General features: G+C 41.0%; 1 protein-coding gene across 4 annotated transcripts in view; it reads right to left on the minus strand.

Annotated features, from left to right (window-relative positions):
- The window catches only part of LOC118332564 (formin-binding protein 1), a gene marked incomplete in the record, with an annotated part of 53593 nt that overhangs the window by 14861 nt on the left and 16589 nt on the right, over positions 1-22143 (minus strand). For all 4 annotated transcript variants that reach the window (XM_035667917.1, XM_035667918.1, XM_035667919.1 and 1 more), the window contains 7 exon segments: positions 1644-1835; positions 3847-3993; positions 4719-4847; positions 9924-10028; positions 11611-11673; positions 18279-18426; positions 18832-18888. In XM_035667917.1, coding sequence (XP_035523810.1) covers positions 1644-1835; positions 3847-3993; positions 4719-4847; positions 9924-10028; positions 11611-11673; positions 18279-18426; positions 18832-18888 — 841 coding nt within the window.

The following is a 22143-nucleotide window of genomic DNA, read 5'->3' on the forward strand; positions in this document are numbered from 1 at the left end:
GAAGAAGAAGAAGAAGAAGGGGGCAAGAATCCAACGAAAAAAGAAAAAGGAGAAAAAGGAGGAGGGAACACAAAACGAAATAAATAAGCCTCCTACAAATATTAAAAAATAAACACACAACAGAAAACCCAAACAGAACGTAAAAGACCAAAGGAACGTCGAACCTAGTGTATCAGTTGTTATGTTGTGGAAAAAATGTCAAACATATAAAACATAAAAAAAACAGTTAAAAAGAAGAAAACCAGAGTGAGTAGGAAGCGCAAAAATGTGTTAAAGCAAGCGGCTGCAACGAAGCAAACAGCAAAAATTTTCAGTCAAAGCGCATGCAGGCTTCCATTTTGGAAATCCTTTTCCCTTTTTTTCTCCTTCGCGACCTCATCACATGCCAGCTAGGACGAGAAATTCACCACATCCCCAAGGATAGTAGCAGCTGAATTTGAGGTCATCATCAGAGAAATCTAATTGCTTATCGCTGTCCAAAAACGTCTGACTGCATAATTCATCAACCGGTAGTTGAGGAGTTAGAGAATGAAGCTGTGATGAGTTCTAAGACACCACACAATGCGCATGCATGGGCAAGTGATTCAGAAACCCTTCTTTCACACAATGAGACAGAAAAATCTCTAGAAACCCTGATTCTGTGAGGCAATAATGGTGTTTTTCTATAGAATTATCCATATATTAATATATGTTTTATTTTGAAATGTGTTTCTGTTATGATTGCATGCATGTGTGCAAGTGTACATGTACAGTAGAAATACCTCTCTGTATGGCTGTCTCTGCTACATCAAGCAAAGATAATAGAAGCATATTGTTCTGAGTAAGTATTCCTTAGTTTTGGGAGTGTGCACACTGCATACAAAGAGTTCAAACACCATTTTCTATACACATACATCAGTATGCTGGGGTTTCTCATCTAGCATTGCACTCACTTGCTTCTAGCCTTTCTCTCCACACACACACACACACGCACAGTCAATTACTCACTCATGCTCTGGCCTAATTCAATACCAACAGTGCCACCAGCCCAGTCAGCCCATAGGACAGTCAGAGATCAGTTTTGCTGTTCAGAAGTAGGAAACCGAAGGAGGCTACTCAAGGCTGATCAAAAGTCAATGGAAAAACCGGTGAGGGAGACTGTTATTCCAGACCGAGTTAATATCTGCCAGTTGAGTCCGTCCACAAGATGAAGGTAGAAATGCATTAGTGTGTGTTACAGAAGGGAGGCTCCAAAATCGTTGAGGGTGATTGCCAGGGAGGGGGAAATGGGTGGCGCAAATAACAACAAAAATGGCAATAGTAACATGAACTAGCAACAAATTTCTTGAGCTTAAAAGAAGCTAACGAAAGTCAAAGAATCTACACAAAAATGAAACTAAATTAAATACATAACCAGTGCTGGAAATGTAACAGATATTACAAATGTGACATTGAACACATGTATTTCTTATAACCACTGTATTAAAAGACAAAACCAACATAACATCCTACAACCAATAAAATCCCTGCAGCCCTCCACCCACAATCCACAAAAATCTCCCCGCAGTGCAAGGTCACATCCAAGTGAATATAATCTTGTAAAACACTAAAACCAGCTAGGCATTGCTGCACACTCGGGTGTAAATGTGGCATTCATGTGTTACCTTGTTCTTGTTCTTAATGAAAGGCCACAGTTTGCCTTTGCTCTTGCCAGCAGGCTTCTCCTTGGCCTCTCTGGAGTTGGACAGGCTGGTTTCAGACGCCGTCCTCTTCATGGCCTGGCCGTAGTCCTCGAACTCCACATCTCCCGGGGGCTCGAAGCCGGACTTATAGGACTCCACCACCTGTTTGGAGTCCTGGTGGTTGGAGAGTGGTTGTAGCCATCAGTGACAGGCTTATATTTGATACATTTTTATCCACATTTATTTCAAATATCAAAGAATAATAAAATGCAAAGCAATGGCTAAAAGGTTCTATGCGGTTTGTTTAGATTGTCCAGCTAATCAGCAGGTCTGGAGATAAGATGCAACACAATAGTGCCCTGGTGACTCTCTTGTTTGTAGCAGTTTTTGTCTGATAACAGTTCACGAGTGCGTCATGAAAAAAAAGAGGGAGAGAGACTGTCGTTACTTAGTTTGTGGGCCACAGAAGAAAGAGGAAAAGACCTAAATCTGTCAGGCAGGAGTTACGACAAAAACACTGAGGTCGGGGACGCAGCCAGGCTCAACAGACACAGGAAGGAGCACATTAATCAAATGCAATGTGCATCAGCCTATCTGAACTGATAAAGGCAGAGGGTCTGGTTGGAATTAGGATTCTGGGGTCAAAGATCTGCTGTTGTGCACTATATAGATGAGAGAAGACTATGAGAGGAAGAGAGACAGAGAGAGGAAAGGAGCATGTGATGTGTTATTCCCCGCTGTTGTTTACTGTAGCAGCCAGTCACAGGCTGGAGTCATCTCCCTGGAGCTGGGCCATACACACAACTACACATTCACACACATATACTATGCGTTCCCTGGGGAAAGTCTGGTTTTTTGTCATACGGCAAGCAGCCAACATGTCACATCTCAATATATCACACGGCTCATTTTCTCTTTAACGTAGCAAATGCCGTCTCTCATTTCACTATCCAAATAATAAAAAATAAGCCATGGGACAGAACGTGTGCCAACGACTGCATATTAGCTTTGTGGAAGTGTGTAAACTGAAAATAGAAAAGGAGCTCTACTGAAGGTATAGACTGTTGGAAGCACAGTGACTCAACTTCCTCCTATTTCCCAAACAGTTACAGGTGTTAAAGAAATAGTTTGACATTTGGGGAAATAACCTCATTGCTGCCTGACTGAGAATTAGATGAGGAGAGTAATAAAATCCTCATACCTGTCCTTAAAAATAGGATTACAGCCAGTAACTGCTTAGCTTAACATAGCACAAAGTAAAGGAAGCAAAGTGTTATAACCACCTTTCCACGGGGTATTTCAGGGTTTTTTTGGCTTGAACCGGTAACTTCCTGGAGTTGCCACAGGCCCCCTACCAACTGGTTTTGTCATGCACACTCCCCTGCGTAAAACTCCCTGGGTTTTTTTCACTTCAGTTTTTAACAAACAAGATATAATGTGTTAATTCCAGTCTTTATGCTAAGCTAAGCTAACCAGCGGCTTGGAGTTGCTTCATGTTTACAATACAGACAACAAAGTGGTATTAATCTTCTCATATACCTCTATATCAAACTATTTCTTAAAATCTAAAGGACTGCAGCCATGCTACCTCTGCAACTTCACTCGACAGTAAATAAATAAAACTCTGCACCGCCTTCAGGGAAGTGTGTTCATGAAGAGTGGACAGTCCTCTGGAAGAGGGCAGACACACCCTATACTGTGAGTAATGCATCAAGTGAGTTTCAACCATTTTTCTTCAAATTTTCAGTATGATCTGAGGAAGAAAATCAGACTGTTGCAACTATTAGCTCATTAACTGGAACTCAAGGGGAAACCATTCACATGGAACTTATTTTTCATTTATTGTTGAGGGGAATTATGGCATGTATTTTTCGGTGACACAAAGCGCTAGGAGTCGCTCATGTGCTTGTATTTCATGGGTCTCCTTACTATAAAGGGGAGGTCATAAATTGAATTATTTTGGTCAGCTATTCTCTCAGTTACAACGCTGTCCTCCTACGGCACTTTGTTGTTCACAGGTGGACTGTTTTTACTTTCAGAAGGCCCCCCGAGAGTACTGGCGCATTTGTTGTTTCAATGAAATCCTAATCGGTAGTGTGTGGGTTGTGACTGACACCATGGCTGAGTGAGTAATATGTCCCATATGGTGGTGTGTGTGCACATATATTTTATTCTGTATACTCACAGTCTTGGGCTCGATGGACTCGGCGGCTTTCGTCATGCCATCTAAACATTTCCCCACGATGGGCAGCACTTGGCGGTCCACCTCTGCAAATGTCTTCATGCACACTCCTAGCCTCTCAATTCTTTTCTCCTCCATGTCTTGAAGTTTCTACATGGAAATACAGGCATATTCATACATAAATACAAACTTTATTAGTTTGTGTTACAGAATAAGAGTGAGTGGGCAGGGCTTGCGTTGAAAGTGATACACTGTGGGTTTGTCAAACTGTCTCAAAGAGCTGTCTTTTGATATTGAGCATCAAAGATTTGACATACCATCTGGGGAATTTCTTATGTACTTCTTAAATGTTTGACCCTACTTTTAGAAAACAGCACTAGAGAAGTGAAAACTTAAAGATCCTGAATAAGTGGAAAGAATCATTTTAGTATTTCAAACTCAAAAAAGGTCTAAATGTAACACACCAAATAGCATGTCCAAAATAACTGCACCCGCGTCATAATGAAGGCTTATTACCCCTCAGTGTTTCTCGCATGTTAAGAATTTATTTTTAGCAGTTGACCCAGAGGGGGGTGGGGGAGGTGGGCTCCAAACAGCACTGAATTGACGAGCTAATGATTGCACATGAATGCACCATTATAGCAGACTTTTCAATTAGCTGGACTTATATCTGCATTTGCTCAAAGGGTTTTGAAAGACAGAAATGACAAACACAAAATATAAAAACATTTTCTGGGTTTTAACAGATGTATTTGGGCGGAGACCTAAATACATTTTGATGTATGCGAAACACTGGTTTGTTTAAAAACTGTGCAACGAAAGTGCAATTATCCACAACAACATAGAAGAAACAAGCCATATGCTGTTATATTTACCTGGAATATGTTGGGGATAATTGTAAAGTAATGTTCATTCTGCTCCTGGTTGAACTTTTGCAGGTAGGAAGAGTAATCACCCTTACTGTCAGCAGCCATCTGGTGCCTCATCTGAGCTTGCTGTCGTGCCTGAGGAAAAAAAACAACACACACAAACATTAATATCAGACACGATCTCGTCACTAAACATCAGTGCCCCCTGATTAACACAAACATATGGGTTACATACACACAGCCAGAGCACCAAAACCTATATGAGTTGACACATTTGTGCATAGGAGTGTTCATGCATGGACATGTACACACATAAACATAGACCTCATGGACGCACGGTCACAGGTGCGAATCCGAGTCGGGCAGCAGTGACAGCCGCTGGCATTAAGAATGTACTAAAAGTAGGCCAGAGTGAACATATACAAAGAGAGACAACAGCCTGCACTGGCTGCAGAATGGAGGGATTTGGATTTTGATTGCCTGCCCGGTCTGGCCTATCTCTACTGTTGATAATGTTGATATTTTTAAGCTAGTTCAGTCTCAGGGAAAAGGCAGGCAGTCAGAAACACAGCAGGGGCAGCCTATTACAGATCCAAGGCAAGCAGATGGAGATGAGATTATCTCAGCTAGACAGCATGTGGGGTGTGTGTGTAGCTAAGTACTCCTATCTGTTTCCTCTTTCTATCAGATCTGAGGCCTGTACACACAAAAACAGTTGTTTTCATACGGTCATTTACAACAAGGAATCACCTTATGAACCCCTGATTGCTTTTTGTTGAACTGAATGCAGACGCAAAGGAAAACATTATAGCTATTAAACTGTGTGGGGCAGTAGAGGGAACATAACCCTGATCTGTCATAGTCCTAAGGGAAACATTTAAAGGACCTCATCCAGTTTTCACCCACACACCAATCTGAGGCATGAGTTGAGTCTCACACACTCACACACATAGGGGAAAGTAATAGATGACATACTCGAAGAAAAGGAGGACATCAGAGCAGAGACACTCGTCAGACACAAAGGTACATTATTTCCAGCACAGGAGGGATGACAGTTAATACCTCAGTGGAAAATGATAGTCACAGCCTATGAAAAAAACAGGAATGTGAAATCCAAAGAGAAGCTGAAAAGCACATGTGAAAGTCCAGCTGTTTAAAATCTACGTGTGGACCTTTGAGCATGCATTTAAGGATATGTGCTACGCTGGTGTTGGTGCATGCAAAGTGTGCTGAATGAGGGTACACATCGTCGCCATGGTAACTTGGCAGATAACGAAACCTCGTAAAAAGCTGCTGTGCCTGCAGCCACATCACATCCTGTTGTCATTTTCTGGAAATTACCTGTTTTTCTGTTACTAAGACCTCTGTGTGCATATGCATGTGTGCATCTATCCACCTATTTAAATCTCCACCTCTCTATACAAATGAGAATAAGGAACAAAAAGAACATCTGAATGAAGATTGGTATGAAAGCTGTGGTCTTATACAACAGCCTCTCATTTAACTTTTCTCACATCACACATATAAACCTCAGGGTGAGACGGTGTTCAGCAATAGACAGCGAGACAAGCCACCGTACGGGGAGCAGATCACAGTCAGACAGGACAGGGCGTGTTAACAGTGACCTGGTCGAGACTGTGTGTCAGACTCTACAGGAGAGCGTGTGTGCGTTTATTGAGACACAAGTATAGACAGTGTGTGTTCCCACAGATATAACAGACTCTCTGTCCGCTTGACCTACCTTGTGGGAACTTCGCTTCAAGGCATGGCATAAAATAGATATACAAACACACACACACACAAACAAAAAGAGGATTGTTAGCCGTTTCCAGCTAAACAAGAAGTTGCCATAGATGCACTTCCTGGACCACCGACTATGTCACCAGTCATAAGGGGAAGTTAGTATCACGGTAAACAAACACAATTTCCACTAAAATACTGGTGTTGTAAACTGCTGACTGTCTTATGCTATTAGTAGAGCCAGAACACAAGTGGAGAGGAGGGCACTGTGTCATTTTACTAATGCTTTATGACTGAGGATCTCCACAACAGGGAAATCTGTGTGTGAGGGCTGGGGGTCCCCCAAAGTAACTGTAACAGGCTTTGTGGATAGCCTGCTGTGAATCCAAACCCCAAATTGAGGGATTTGTTTGCCAGAGGAGGAGAGGGAACATTTAGAGGTTTGCTCCAGCTGCAGAGAAAACCACAATACCTCAGCTTAACAAACAGCAGCTTTATAACATCACAGGGAGACATCACATCACAGACAAAACTCCTGGAGCTTGACAAAATATGTGTAAATCAAATATTGGTGGATTATTTTTTATTGTTACTGACAGGAAACGTAACTGCAAAAGTAAATTTCTTCATTAGCTGCAGAATACTAGTGCACAGGCGCACAACTATGCCTACAAACATGTATAATATATATATATTTTCTTCTCATCTTCTCCTATCATGCATCTGTTCTGTCCAACCCAGACCTACTTACACCCCAAGGCTATAACTGAGGATAAAAAATAAACACAAACTAGGCTGAGGTTGTGACATGTCATCCCTTCCGGTGTTAAATACTCTGTCTCTGCAAAGACAAAAACATGATCATGAGGCACATGATCTGTTGTTTTCTGTGGCTTGGTTTTATGACCAGAGCTGTTTATTACCAAAAAACTAACTGAGCAGTTTGGAAATGAGATGTAATTTTTGCTTTACTTTCCAAATAATGTAGCACAGCGCTTCCCAGCCTTCTTTTAGACGTACTCCCACAGTCCTGTCAGATGAACTCAAGCACTCCTTCCTCAAGACCACCAGTTATGTTCTGAATGTGTCCATTAATTGGTGCTGGATGTTAGTTAACACTGCATAGTATAGAAGTGGATATTACTAGAATATTTTTGGCATTGTTATGTTTGTTCAACTTTACATTTGTACTACATGTGGCACAAGACAGTTACTTTTTGCTATTCTAACCATTTATACATTGCTTTTAGCTTTAGACCTTGCTTGCTTATTAACAGCTAGTTTTCACACACTCAACACTTGCTGTTCCGGTGTTACAGCTGACTTAATATGTTGATACATATATCTTTTTAATTAAATTGTAGTTTAGATATTTTTTATGTTAGTTGAGTTATTCTACAATCTTTTCACGTACCCCCTAGGAAACTGCAGATGTACCTGTGGTTGGGAGTCACTGATGTAGCAAATGTAATGATAATGCCTATAAACTTTATATGCTACTGAGCTAAAGAAACTTTGAAAAGGATGTGGAGAAGTCATGCAGCATTGCAGCATCAGTGTCTAAACCACAGACATCCGCACATTCATGCACCTTTTCTGGACTCTAATTGCAAAATCACAGTTGATAGAATATCAAGATACAATAAAAAACACAATAACCCCAATAATAAAGTTAGATTAACACACAGAGGAATTCAAAAAAACGTCTGGGAAAGAAATCCAAACCGTTCCACAGTGACTAATCTGGGGAAGTTGAATCTTCACTATTATACGTATTTCATTTCTGAACAATGGAAATGAGAGAACTGAGGTTGGTCAGAAAGACCACATAGAAAGAAACAGTTAATGAGAAAGCTAATATTGTTTGTGGTGATCTATACATCAGCAAGCAGGGTGAGATGCTGAAAAGCATACATATTCATTATGGTACAAGGTAATGTGAGCCACAGCACCTTATTGTATGGTCTGATTGAGGAACATACAGCGAGTGACTCGAGAGTTTTAAAGCTATGTTAAGTGACTGTTCACCACATAGATTCATTTCATTTTTTTCCAGTCCCTTAACGACGATTCTCATACAATTTCCATTGCTGCTTACCATTTTCTAATCCATAACAAAGGCTTCTAGATTTATTTCCTACATTCATTGCAGTTATTAGCTTTCATCTATTTCACTATAGCTTAAAATCCAACTTGCAGGGTGTTGAGACAATGTATATAATAAGTCACAGCAAGGTAAAAAATGAATCTTCAAAGAAAATGGACTATGGAAAAACTATGTAGTAGTTTCAATGTGGTACTTTCTTGCTTGATAGGAAGTAACCATTCTGTATCAAATAGCATAGCAAAGAGCCTCCTTAAAGCACTAACAGGGATTAAACTGAATATACATTTCAGTGTCATAAACAGAAATTAAAAAGTCAATAGAACACAAGCCAGGGGGGGAATCTTTAAAGAATCCATTATCACTTTACATAAACAATAATAGAAACTAAATGAGAGCAAAGGAATACAGCACTGAATTATGTGCAACCAGTCCTTCATGCTTCAATAAAGGAAATAACTGTAATCAGACACAACACCACTCTTGTTTCAAGACTACTTTCTTGAGCTGCTGTTCTGGGTCTTTCCAGTTGAGTTCAGTGTTAGCCTAAGCCTATTGTAGCTACTTGGCTGTACATCCAGAGTGCAGAAAGGCTCTTTATTCCAGCCTATATTTGCATAATAATCGGGTCTGAACTGTGTCAACTCTGAGCCTGAGCTCTGCTCCAACAGCTGATGAAGCAGTAGGAGCACGCGCTGCTGACCCATGATGCCTTGCGGGCGTGGGAGCTGTGTGGGTTAAAGGCTGAGATTTGAAGGGCTCTTTCAATTGGTTATGACAACAGGAAATGACATCGGCTACAGGCCCAGGGGGCTCTGGTCTACAAGTCCTGAGAAAGGGATGATCGCCGCATGTGTTGATTTATTGAAGAGAATGTATAATCACAGAAAGACCAAACTATGTATTTAGATTCTTCACTATGAAAAAGAAAAGCCAAATAATATGTATAATCCACAACACACATAAAAACACACACAAGCTCCACTATGGACACAGCCCTCTCTGTTGCTAAGGCCCATTCAGCACAGCAGAGTGTTCGGTGGCTGCTCTACAGTGATAATGAGGACTCGGTGCTGCTATCAGCTTTGTTTAGCAGCCGTTCACTGTGCTGTTGAGACAATGCCAGCTTTTACACACAGTCCCTGGCATCAAACACATGGTCACTCAATCTTTGCTGTCTTTCGGGCTCAGTGTAATGAGGAGTCAGGGGCATAGAATGGGGCAAAAATGTCAAAGAAAAAGGCGAGAGAAAGGGGAGGGTGCTAGGTGGGAGGGTGAGGAAGGCCAGGCAATTGTGTTAAGCACGGAGGGTATAGGACAAGCTTGCGTGATTGGTGGTTGCTGTACACGACTGAGATGACACATACCTTTTCCACGTCAGCCTTAGTCACGTTAATGTCAGCATCCATCTTCTCAAAGTACTGCTGGGCTCTGTCTGCCTCTTTACAGTCCCTCTCAAACCTTCTTTTACACTGAAAAAGCAGAAAATAAAATACAATAGGATCAGAGGCATTGTTTCAGTAATTTTCGGCCATGAGCTGTAGCAGGAAACACTTTGTAACTTGACCTTTAAATAAGCATAGTAATGAATGTCATAACATGTACATATACGTCATATAGATTTCAGGCGCAGCATTGTGTGCGACAGAGGTCAGTTTGTCATTGACACAGCAGTGGGGTATGTCAAAGTCTGCAGCCTGCAGATTAAATAAATGTTCATAGTGGTCATTTGTGTACAGAAAAACAACCATTCATCCAACCCTCTCTCGACCCCTCTAACGGAACAATCGGTGTTTGTTGGGCCTGCGTGCACTCTGAACTATGCCTATCTGCCTCGCACACAATGGGATCATTGAACGCACAGAGAAGTTTGAGGAGGACAAGGCAGTTATGCATCTCTCTCACACTCTTTCTCTCCCCCGTCAAAGGGGCCAGGCAGAGATAAGAAGTGCTATTCTGCACAATCTCTCTTTTAGCTCCTTCACTAAAACACTAGACACTCCTGGATCTGCTCTTATCCAGGGTTTAACAAAGCTTGGAATTATACAGTAGTTCTAAATCATTCTACGTTACTATTGACGACTACAAAGATGCACAACTGCTGTTCAAGTGAAACTTATTTTTGTAACTTTTCTTTCTTTCTTATCAGATTGTTCAGAGTTTTTACATTCTTAACATTATCAGCCTGCTACTCAAGGAGAGGATAACATAAATCATGCAATAACACATTCTTTAAAACAGTCAGTAAGTTGTATTTCACAATTATCCCATAGCCCACTTATAACCACTGTCATGTCCCCATTTCGAGCAAAAGAAATGGCACACTGTTTGAGGTTTTGGGTGAAGACAGGACATGAGGGACCTCAGGGCGCTGTGTGAAGCCCTCTCCTGATGTTTTCTTTTCCATTTAGAAACCACCTTCTGTATGTGCACCCTCAGTTTTTGATAATGATGTATTCTATAGTCACACAGCTAATCCTCAAGTGTCTGTTGCAACATGTGCTTTAGTATGATGCGGCATAGATGTTAAATGCTGATTATAAGGCCTTAGACCACAAACCACAGCATATAGACAAACACAGCGTTTAATGTCATGACTAAGGTTGAGTTCTGATAGGCGGTTTGATTTTTGAAAAATACCCGCATTCATTAGCAACGGAGCTAACAAATCCGGATATCTTTTTTTTCACCTCTCATCCCTCTTTTTATTAGTCCTGAGCAATTTAGAAAACATTCCAGTAACATAAGCAAGCTTCTTATCTTTACCTGGCACTGACCATTTAAAATGACATCTGTCACCTGCAGCAGATTATATCGGCTGTAGCTAATTAACGTTAATTTCTTAATGACTACCTTTGAAAAGAAACATCATTCTGTAACGATGATGATTAATGATCGAGTGAAATGCATAAGTAACTCATTGGGTAATTGGTTATGACATGAGGTTATTATGTTCTAGTTCTGTCTCTCTTGAGAGTCACTATAGCACCTGTGACCAATGGAAACTGCTACTAGTGAACAATTATAGTACTGCACAATAATGGGGTCACTTACCGATTCCAGCTGTTTCCACGAGCTCTCAATGTGCTGCTGTGCCTTACGCCCATCGTGGAAGTGCTGTCAGAAGAGTTTGGGAAGAGAAAAAAACATTAGGAATATTACTATACTATTCACAAGCTTAAGGGATTTAAAAGTAGGTGAACCTGACCTTGACATAGTAGGGATAATAAATTAGAAGCAGTTGGAATGGGGGTATCAACCATACCATTAACACTATGAATATTACTCACACTGTGACAGTATTATAGGTTAACTGCGAAAGTAGGGCAAATTCCAGTAGACACTATACTGTAGCTACATTAAAAATGATAAGCACAGGCTTAACTCTCTGAGATATATACAAGCTCAAGCTAATGGCTATAAGTCTATATGATTAAAGATCAGCCAGATCATAGCCCACCACCAGTTCCACACAGGTGCACTAACACTGTGTGTTTTATAGCTCTGGAGGAACAGTGTTACAATTCAAACATTCACTCAGCACCAATGCTAACAATTAACTGAATGAAGGCTTTATACTAAGTAGAGATTCCAGTGAAATAAAAAAGGTCAAACATACTGTAGATCAAGTAACAATGACAACCAAGGGACCAGTAACAGTGCAGTGAAGCCGAACAGACGCCATTTTAATGAATCTAAAAAGTCACATGTCATGTACAGAGAATGTGCCAATGGCAAGGTTTGTGTTAAAAAAACCTCCTCTGTGCTTTCTGCTTGGGCCTCATGCATACATAAGAGATGGAATCTGGACAATTCTTCAAAATATAAACATCTAAACAGAATGTCTTCGTAAGATGAAAGAAAAATGTATTCAGTTCAAAAGGCAATGAACCACTTTTCAGTAAGAAGACACATTACATGAAACAACTCAATACTACTTCTCTACACAAAATCTCAACTTCGTCTGTCATAATAATTTCACACATCACACTATATTACTGTAGACTAACGGCACGGCTCTATTAAGATATTGCCATAGAAATCTTCTATAAACTTCTTGTTGTTTTCAGTAATAATTATCAAATGTTAGCATGTAAGCTCAGTAAGATATGATAGTAATAAGCATGACAAATGGTATACCTCTTAAACATCAGCATGTTAACATTGTCATTGTGAGCATTCAGCTCTTTTATGAAATAAAGATCGCACATGTTCTGACCATTGAAACCGTTATACTAATAGTCTTAACAGTTTGTCAAGTTTGTTATTCGCCTGTCCCTGAACAAACAGGATACAAAAATGACAGTTACAACTGTTAGATGAGAAAGTAGAATAAAAAAACAGCAAAAAGCTAACTGATAAAGTAAGAACAATGGCTGGACATGAAGTGAAAAGCTTACAGTGAGCATACCAAGAGATAAAATAAGCGTACGAGGAGCCAGATATTGTAATCTTGGGGGAGACAGACAGGTCACAATGGGCTTTGGCACTGCCAAGTATGGCATATTAGACAGGCTAGGTGGCAGCTGCTGGTCTGAACTCACACAGCACATAGGCTGTGTGTTTTTCTAAAGGCCTCACTTGGCCTATCTTGCTCCAGAGACCAGTCACTTGGCCCGGAGGCAGAGCACATCTCTCTAAGGCTCTCTGTATGGATCACAGCCAGATGCTCTGGAAACACAGAGCACCAATTTTAAACCTTTGTTGTTTTGAAACTACATTTTGATTACTTAAAGCATACAACTATTACCTCCATTGCCTGCAGTCACATCAATCTGCTAAAGAATCAAAAAAGAATCAAATTAAAATGAAAATGACAGAGACTTGACTATCAATGAGGTATCCCTTGGTTACGCAGACTGCGGAAGCTAGGGTCTGTAGCTGAGCTGAATATCGATGCTGCCATTCAATAACGGACACAGGCCATTATGCAGAACAGAAAGCTGTTGCTTGTACTTCTCTTGCATTTTAGGGCTTTGGAAAGCACAAGGAAGTACTCAGTATTCTATGGAATGACTCAAACACACAAGCAAGTGATGTGAAATTAATACTGATGCAACAGGCCTAAAAGGTTCACCTCACCTGGATAACGCTCAACATGAGAACATGAGAGTAGTTAGTGAGAATGTGCACTGGTTTACCTCAGGTAGTCGCACTTCTCATTTCCCAAAGTTTCGAGGGAAGCTGAGTAAAATAAGGAAGTGCTCCAGTGTTTCAGAGGAAGTATTTGAGCTCTAACAGAGAATGGGACATTGTGGAAGTCCTAAACAAACAAACGTACACTCAAGCATGTTGTGTTTTTTTAACTGCTCTTAAAACCCTAACCTTCAAATTCCTGTTTGATAAGAACCACCTTCTTCAGTGATGAACTTGGAAAATATGTCTTAGTAAATGATAATAGGATTCAGTGAAGATACCAAAAAGCCTCTTCACAACACACAGCACCAGACTGCGTGACATCATTGTTGCTGTGGAGAATGCCTTCAGCCAAATATTTGTCTCCATAACAACATATCTGAAAAATATCCAGCATCTCATTCTCTCTGCATCAACAAATCTTCCATCACCACAAAGATAAACAAACTTTGCTGACACTCTTCCCCAAACAGCTCCACCAGCTTCACAAGACCCCGCTGGAGGATGAAGGTCTACTGAACACATGATGTTTGCGTTACCAAACCAAGACACATGAGCTCATTCACTTTCAAACACAATAAAAAAAAAAAAAAGAGTGTATCAACGTTTGTGACTAACAACCATCTGTGGTGCAGGTATAAATGCGGCTGCCATTAAAGCAGATGTTCTGCAGTGTTGAGCATTGTTGTGTTTAAATTCATAGATGCACTTGGCCCACAGGAAAGAGTGGACACCCCCCATCTTTCGCCTTCTCCCGTCCCTCTTGGTAACAGCGTGTGTCTGCTGGCTCTGTCAGGGACATCTGGGGTACTTCAACAGGTCGGTGACCTGACGCTGCCACTCTCAGTTACCAGGCATTTGAAAGACACAGTGAGAGAGGGAAAAGCTGGACGTTAACACGCTGACAAATTCTTGACCCGAACTCCGAGCTTTAACTACATTGATATATTAACTGCAATAAAAGTGGGATTGGAAAATATGATCATTATCCATCCAGGCACATTAGATCAGAGACAGCAGATTTAATATTTACTTAATAATGTGAAACAGGACTTCTCTCTGGGCTATGACTAAATTCCTCATGCTAGCCCCCTGCTCAGACCACCACTCTCTACGGGTACCATAACATTTGAAACAGAACCAAGGCATGCAAGAATGAAAGGGCCTAAATGTAATAACAGACGAGCTTATAGACAACTCTGACTCTGTAGACTGTAGACTTGTTTTGACAGATTTCAATCAATCAGTCAATCTATACAATACCAACAGATATAATCTTTCTCTGCATACACATCAACTACACCGTCCTCTGTCTACCTTATCTGCCTCCCTGCTTTCCAGTGTGAGTGTCAGCCATGCTCTGATGAGGCTGAGTGTGACACGCACCCTGTGTGACTCACTAGCTGTCACCACATTATACAGTCAGAAACTGTGTAATTAGTTTTTGAGCGAAACAAAGATGTGAGGTGGAAAAAAAGGGAAAAATCTTTTGGACCTGACAAATAAAGGAACAAAAACTTGGCTCCAGCGCAGCGTATACGCTTTTGAGTTTCCTCGTGTGAAGAGGTGCACATGTACATCTGTGCTCACACACAAGCTGATCTGTTAGTCATTCATTGACGTGGCTTGGTTCGTAGGAATGTGCACCTGCAGCCCTGTACAGTTGTCAACACACATACTCATTAGGTACTAGAAATAGCCACAAGTCATACAAAATCTAGGGACTAGAGAGACGATTAAACCTCATGAAAGCTCCACTGAGATTTTGCTCCTCATGTTTAAACCATTAGGCGGCGGTTCAAACAGAGTGATATTGCATTCTGGAGTGAGATGTGCACACAGCGACGATGGGAAGATCCAACAATCAATTCTCCCTCCCTGCTTCCTATTTGTCTTTCCACTCAACACAAGAAGGCAAGTGAGACCATAGAGACACATTGTTTTTACACTGTGACTGCATCTTCTGTGCCTCCAGTGAGAGCAGTACTGACTTTTTGCTAAATGTAGTGCTTATTTCCCTTTCCCTGCCAGCTAAATAAGATGTATTCATCTTTTCTAGCTGGTTGAACATGTCACATCGCAGCAGGATAAGACAGATAAAAACTTCCCCCGACAGCAAAACATATAATTACGTGGTGGGCTGTGGGTGCAAGTGGATACAAAAGAGCACCCTCTGAACTCACGCTCAAGTGGACTCCTTCAGTAACACATCGATATACCGTATTCAGTACATATAGTATAGTGACATGTAAGTGTTAGATTGAATGAGCAGTCTCTGGAGGTCTGAGTGTTTAAGGGTCTATCAGACCTCATTAGAGAGGATGCCTAAGCCCTGTGTTTACAGACGTGGTGAGGACAGCAGTATGCTGACCGAACACCTTATTATGATTCCTCAGCACAATCACAGTCCGGTGAGACTTAGGCTGTTCATCCCATATTAACCTTGCCTGCTCTTCATCGTTGCCTATTATACTATTAGGCCATAAACAAGCAATGCTATCTTGCTGAGGTCATGATATATTTTGATATTTCTTCCAGTGCATTTTATAATCTAAATCTAAAGAATGAAATAGGTTTACACATTAAATCGAGTAGTGTGACCTATAAAACCAGATTCCACTTTTGTAAAAACAAGTATATCTGCTCTCAAATGAAATCCTTTCAGACAGCATTCTTGGCTTCACCTCCTATGCCACCCCAAGCTGAGCTTAGCAAGAGGTTCTCTCAGGGAAACAGCAAAGGGAGGTGGGGTGAGTTACAAAACAACCCCACGTGAGAAACTAATGAGTTATTTTTTTTCCCCCCTTCTGATTTGTAGTTTGGATTTTTACCTGTTCAATAAGCTCCCTATAAACCCAGGAGGGGCAGGCCCTGACCCTCCTCTAATCCTACTGTCTGGGCCCGCCTGCACAGTTTTGTCTGACATGGGCACAAATCAAAAAGCAACAGAAAGAGCACTGAGTGGTGCTTAAAAATTAATGCGAATGAAACCAGAGAAAAGAATGACAGGAAGGTGGGGAAGTCATGAGTTATGACTGCTTTACAAACACTTTTTAGAATCTTTTCTACACACTTACTATAAAACTCTGAATGTTTTTCTGTAAAAAATGAAGGCCAATTGTGATGTGTCTTCTTTGTGGAAAGGGGTTGCTGTGATTCTTAGTAGCCTTTTCAACACTTGAACATCTAAAAGAGTGTCATTCTCCATCACCCATGAGAGTGTGGAGGGCGTGAGTGCGTCTTTGAATCAAAAAAGAAAAAATAGATACATAAATAAAGACTACATTTACCCTGCAAGGACACTGCTCTGAACTATTGGTTCAGTTGCCTTTTAGATGAAATGATCTTCTGTTCTGAAAAGACACTGTAAATGATGGGGTCATGCTATGAAAGGAAACCCCCTGCACTGGCTAACTGAAGAAACACTGTTGTTTAGTCAAGGGAGGCAGACACATGACCAACTATTCACATTATCAGCTGCAAAAAATGAGGCTGAAGAAAACTGCGAAGCCGAGGGGTGCAAAGGTTGTGAAGGAGACACTGTGGGGAGATAATGAGAATGACAGAGGGGAGAGAAACAGAAGTACGTACAAATAGAGGAAAAGAAGAGGAAAAGTGCAGCGAAATGAAGAGGAAGGAGGGTGTCAGAGTGACATCCTGCAGACTCAGTGCAGCAGGGGGCTGTCCATGGACCCTGTATCTGGTCACTAGAGAGACAGATGCTATGTCAAGCCCAATCAAGCCAGGCCAAACCAAAGCCAAAAAAACAAAACAGGCATGGAGGGGGTGAATGAGTCCTCTAGCACTGGAAATCCCCTTTCTCTCTGTGTTTGCTGCAACTAAAACCAAGTTGAAAATCAAAACTGATCACTAATAATGTGAGGGATTCCTATATTTAGATGGAGTAGCAAGCCCAGCAACATGGATTGTGGCCAGTTGTGCACATGAAAATATTCTCTAAAAAAGGTCACTGTGCCTTTGAGCAGCCCTCTGGTTTTGGTTTTCCACCCCAGTTCCCTCAGCTGGACTTCCGTGACACAAGAGTCCATGACAGATTTTTTTCAGAAAGTACTTTCTCTCTGCTCTTCCACCAACTCTATGGATTTAATGGGCACCATATTGTTATCTATGAATCATGCGCTGCAGGTCCACTGCTCTTCCAAATCACTTTATAATGGTGAGGATGAAAGTGACATCAACATTTAAGAATAGTGTGTGGTGCACCAATCTTTTGTGAATTGGTTTAAAAGAGAGAAATAGGCCTGTAATGATAGAGAGAGGATGACTTTGTTCCATAAAAAGGACTCAGTAAGTCACGTTCTGCACTTCTAGCGAGCCTTTGGGTGTATCTATATTTATTCAGGGATGACCTCAGTTCATGCAAAATAGAATATGCAGAGAAAACAGGCTACTTAATTTCTTGTGGGCCTGTGTTTCTGTTTTTCTCTACAGAATCCATGTCCTACTGTCTAAAGTAAATGTTTGATTTACAGCAAAGGCATAGAAAAGGCATTCAGAAACAGAACTAGTAATAAATCATCGGATATGGAAAGAGCGCAACGGTGAATATAAAAAAGATGACTCACCGATTTTCTCTCCGCCTTGATCTCCTGCAGGTAGCGCGAAAGCTCAGTGATGATTTGAGACGTCAGGTTCTCCGCTATGACCTCGTGTTGTCCCGCGTAGTCATTTAACTCGTTAAGTGTCGTCAGGAAGGCTCGACAGAAGCTATACCTGTTGGGAACAGGAAGAGATGTCAATGGAAAGTTGGTATAGTTGCCAAAACAGTCCTTTTGTTCAGAAATAGCACAGGTTTCCACAGCGTTCCATGGTGAAGGAATAGTTTGACATTTGGGGAAATATTTATTGTCTGGTGGGGAGTATGACAAGAAGATCAATGCCAACTCTCATATCTTTTTGTTAAATACAAGGATAGAGCAGGCATCCAGTTATGTTATGGCCCTGTCCAACAATAACAAATTCAACGTGTAAAAAAGGTCAATTTGATGTTTTATGTTGGCTTATCTGCCAGACTATTTCTTGACTCATCTAACGGTATTTTTACCTGTATTTTTCAAAATACAAAACAAGTTGAAATATTGCTTTAATCTATTTTGTGTACAAAATCCTTTCACTTACTTGCTCTCTTCCTCTTCCCGTGAGTTCTTCTTGGGTTGATACTTCTTTGATAAATTCCTGTGAGGACAAAGAGTTCAGCTTTGTCAGACATTTCTTACAGTATCTTTGCTAAGAGCACGATCTGCAAATGGGTAGTGCGCCATTCCCATTATACTTCCCTGACACTGCCCTTATGGACCTGGCAAAGGATCATCCAGTACACCATTCAATCCGGCAGAGTGCTTTCTGCTCCTACTACTATATCCCCTTTCCTCTCTCCAGGTCATAAATCATCGCCCCCAGGAGTATGCATGCAGAACCAGTCACCAGAAACAAGCATGCTTTTCTTATGCAGCCGTTGCCCTTGTTTTGACTCTGGCTGCAAGTTAGTGGCACGAGATGAGTGCAGTGTGTGCAGGAGAAGCAGAAATGAGATATACAGAGTTGTAAGGTAAGATGTCACTCGCTCCAAGTGAATGAGTGTTATTATGTTTACGACAGTCTTTCAATGTCCTCCTCTCAACCTAGCAACTGTTGTTTTGTTTGACAGGCAACAATACATCATGTCACACTTGTTTTTTTATCATGACAGTGTGACACACTCACCACCCAAATGTGCTGATGCTCTGTTTGATGGCTACTCTGTCAACACAACATAATAACACGCACTACCTTCTGATGGATTTGGGTGCACATTGTGTACTTATGCCTTTGGGATCCTTTGACTAATTGAAGAGCACTGTTGTCAGGTTCAAAACAAGTGGTGCTAGTACACAAAAAACAGGCCTACACAAACCACACAAGCCATTTATATGTTCACTAAGAACGCATTTGCCAAAACGTCATACTGTAATTTTCTATTCCTATTGTATTTATGTCTTACAAGTCTGTACAATGCTTTAAATTTATGTTGAGACAAATTATATAATAATATAATCATGATAATCTTGAACAATTATTAGTACATCATTTAAAACACAATACCCCTGTCCACAGTATCAATTGCTTTGAAAGAGCTGATAACAGTCGTTGCCCTTGTTACGAGACCGTAGCACTTTAAGCCTGGAATGGAATCTAAATACCTCAACGTGCACACGTTGTAAAAGGACGTGCAAAATTCCTACTGTAATGAATAATGGATGTGTAAAAAAAAAAACATACATGTAATGTGTGTCTGCACTCCATCCAGCTCATTCTGCCAACATCCCCCACGCCTCTCCTCCCTGGCCTTGTTTGCACTGTTGCTAGGCAGATCTAACTGTCTATCTCCCTCCCTGTCCTTCTCACCTCATCTCTAATTATAGTGCTGGTTCCCACTTAACTCTATGCATTCACTCACAGCCAGATGTCATATGTCAGATTGTATTTGCCCATTTACCTTGATAACATATTTAACAAACTTGGCGAAATTAGGGTAGCAACTAGCGCTTAATTAGGAGGATTAAACAAGCGCTGTTTGGTGTATGTTTGTGTATGTGTGTCTGGTTGGGAGATGATACTGCATGAGTGCATGAGTTACATGAGTACTGTGACCACGGTAAAGACAGACAGTTTTTTCACCCTCACCCAGTCTCTTTTGTTAGCAGGACTTTATTCCCACTGTGATATGGATTATGCCAGACTGGAATTTGGGGGGGGAGGAGGAGGAGGAGGAGGAGGAGGCATTAATGCATTGCCCTGCAATGACTAGACTGAAGCATTGTGCATGTTTACACCAATGCAGTGGAAGGGGATTATTCATGGATTACTGCAGTGTGTGGTTGGTATGGGGATAGTAATGGCACAAAGTAGTGTCATAGCCATAGATGGTATTGTATTGGTGAGGAATGTAGGCTATCTGATGTGGTTTATACAAACTTATTTGTAATGTTACAACTGCTGAATTTCAAACAAAAATGTTCATTATCGATCTGCTGAATATATTCTTAATTAATCATCTAAGATAATTGTATAAAATCACATTTTATTCTATTCTCAGAGCCCAAGGTGATGTCTTTGAATTCCTGTTACGTTGTAAATGCCGAATTATCTTATTATGACATGCCGAGATGTCTGCCATGAAAAAAGCCTTTTACCTCTGGAAGGACATAAAGGAAAGATAAATCTGTCCAATGACACAGATGAGAGAGAAGAGGACGAGATCAAAGGGGTCAACTCACTTACTTTATTAGATCCAACAGCTCTGCGTTTCTTTTGGTTTGAGTGTGCCCCGTTAGATTAAACCTGATTTCATGGGCTAAATTGATTACAAAGGATAATTATGATAACAAAGAAGTACAATGTGTAAAGAACACAGGAAAACCCTATGACCCAAGCTATCCTGTCTGTACATCCTAATTTCCTCATTTCAGCCTTTTTCTGACAAGTGTGTCAATGTGCACGTACATGCACATGTTTGTGCGTGTGTGTGTGTGTGTGTGTGTTTACTAGATACAGACACAGTTTGACAGCGGGCCCTCTGTATAAGCACAGTGACTGAAAACATCCGCACCATCTGTGGAGCCTGAAGTTCAATAAAAGCCAACCTGCCATGGAGGGATGAGTCCAACCCTGTTCTTTTGTCAAACACACTGTAGACAGATGCTGACTAATTGAATTATGGGATATCTCTATGTGTTCGAATGTTCGAGCGCATATGTTTTTGGGAGACAGTATTTGTTAAAAAAACTAAATTTGTTGTTATTTGGATTTAAAGCAATGTATTTTGGACTAAAAGAATAACTATCCTGAAACAAAAGCTCCTTTAAGCACCATAATAAAAGAGGTAGGATTGCAACTGCACACTTTCTGTTAATCACTCATTTGCTTTAAATAAATTTGACACTGTTTCTCTTAATTCAGATGTTTCAGCAAAGGAGACAGAACAGCCCAAACTAAGAGATATCCAAACAATCCACAAATCAAATCAGTATTTATGTTTGATATGTGTCTGTCTTTAAGTGTGAAGTGTTAATGCATGCATGTAAACACAGACTACTAGTCCTATTATCTCAAGCTGCCGTAATTAAAAATGACAAGTGGTATGGTCTGTGGCGGATCTGTTACCCAGGGTCGCTATGTGAATACTGGATTGGTATTGGCTAGTCACTATGAAATGGGGGGGTTGGGGTCAATACTTAGAGCATTAGCCATATTGCCAGACCTCTTTTAAAATGAGGATTGGGGATTTTGGGGGGGTGGGGGGTATCTCCTACTGTGTTGGGATGCAGGGGGCCTTAGGAGATGGATCCTCTCAGTGCAGGACTGCTCATGTGTGCTCATGCTCCCATCAGTGCCTTTGAAAATCAGTGACTGCACCAAAACAGAGTTTGTGCGGGGAGAATTGGAAGGGGG

Source organism: Morone saxatilis, unplaced genomic scaffold, assembly GCF_004916995.1.
Source record: "Morone saxatilis isolate NCDOM2014 unplaced genomic scaffold, NCSU_SB_2.0 Contig21, whole genome shotgun sequence".
NCBI classification, from domain to species: Eukaryota; Metazoa; Chordata; class Actinopteri; family Moronidae; genus Morone; species Morone saxatilis.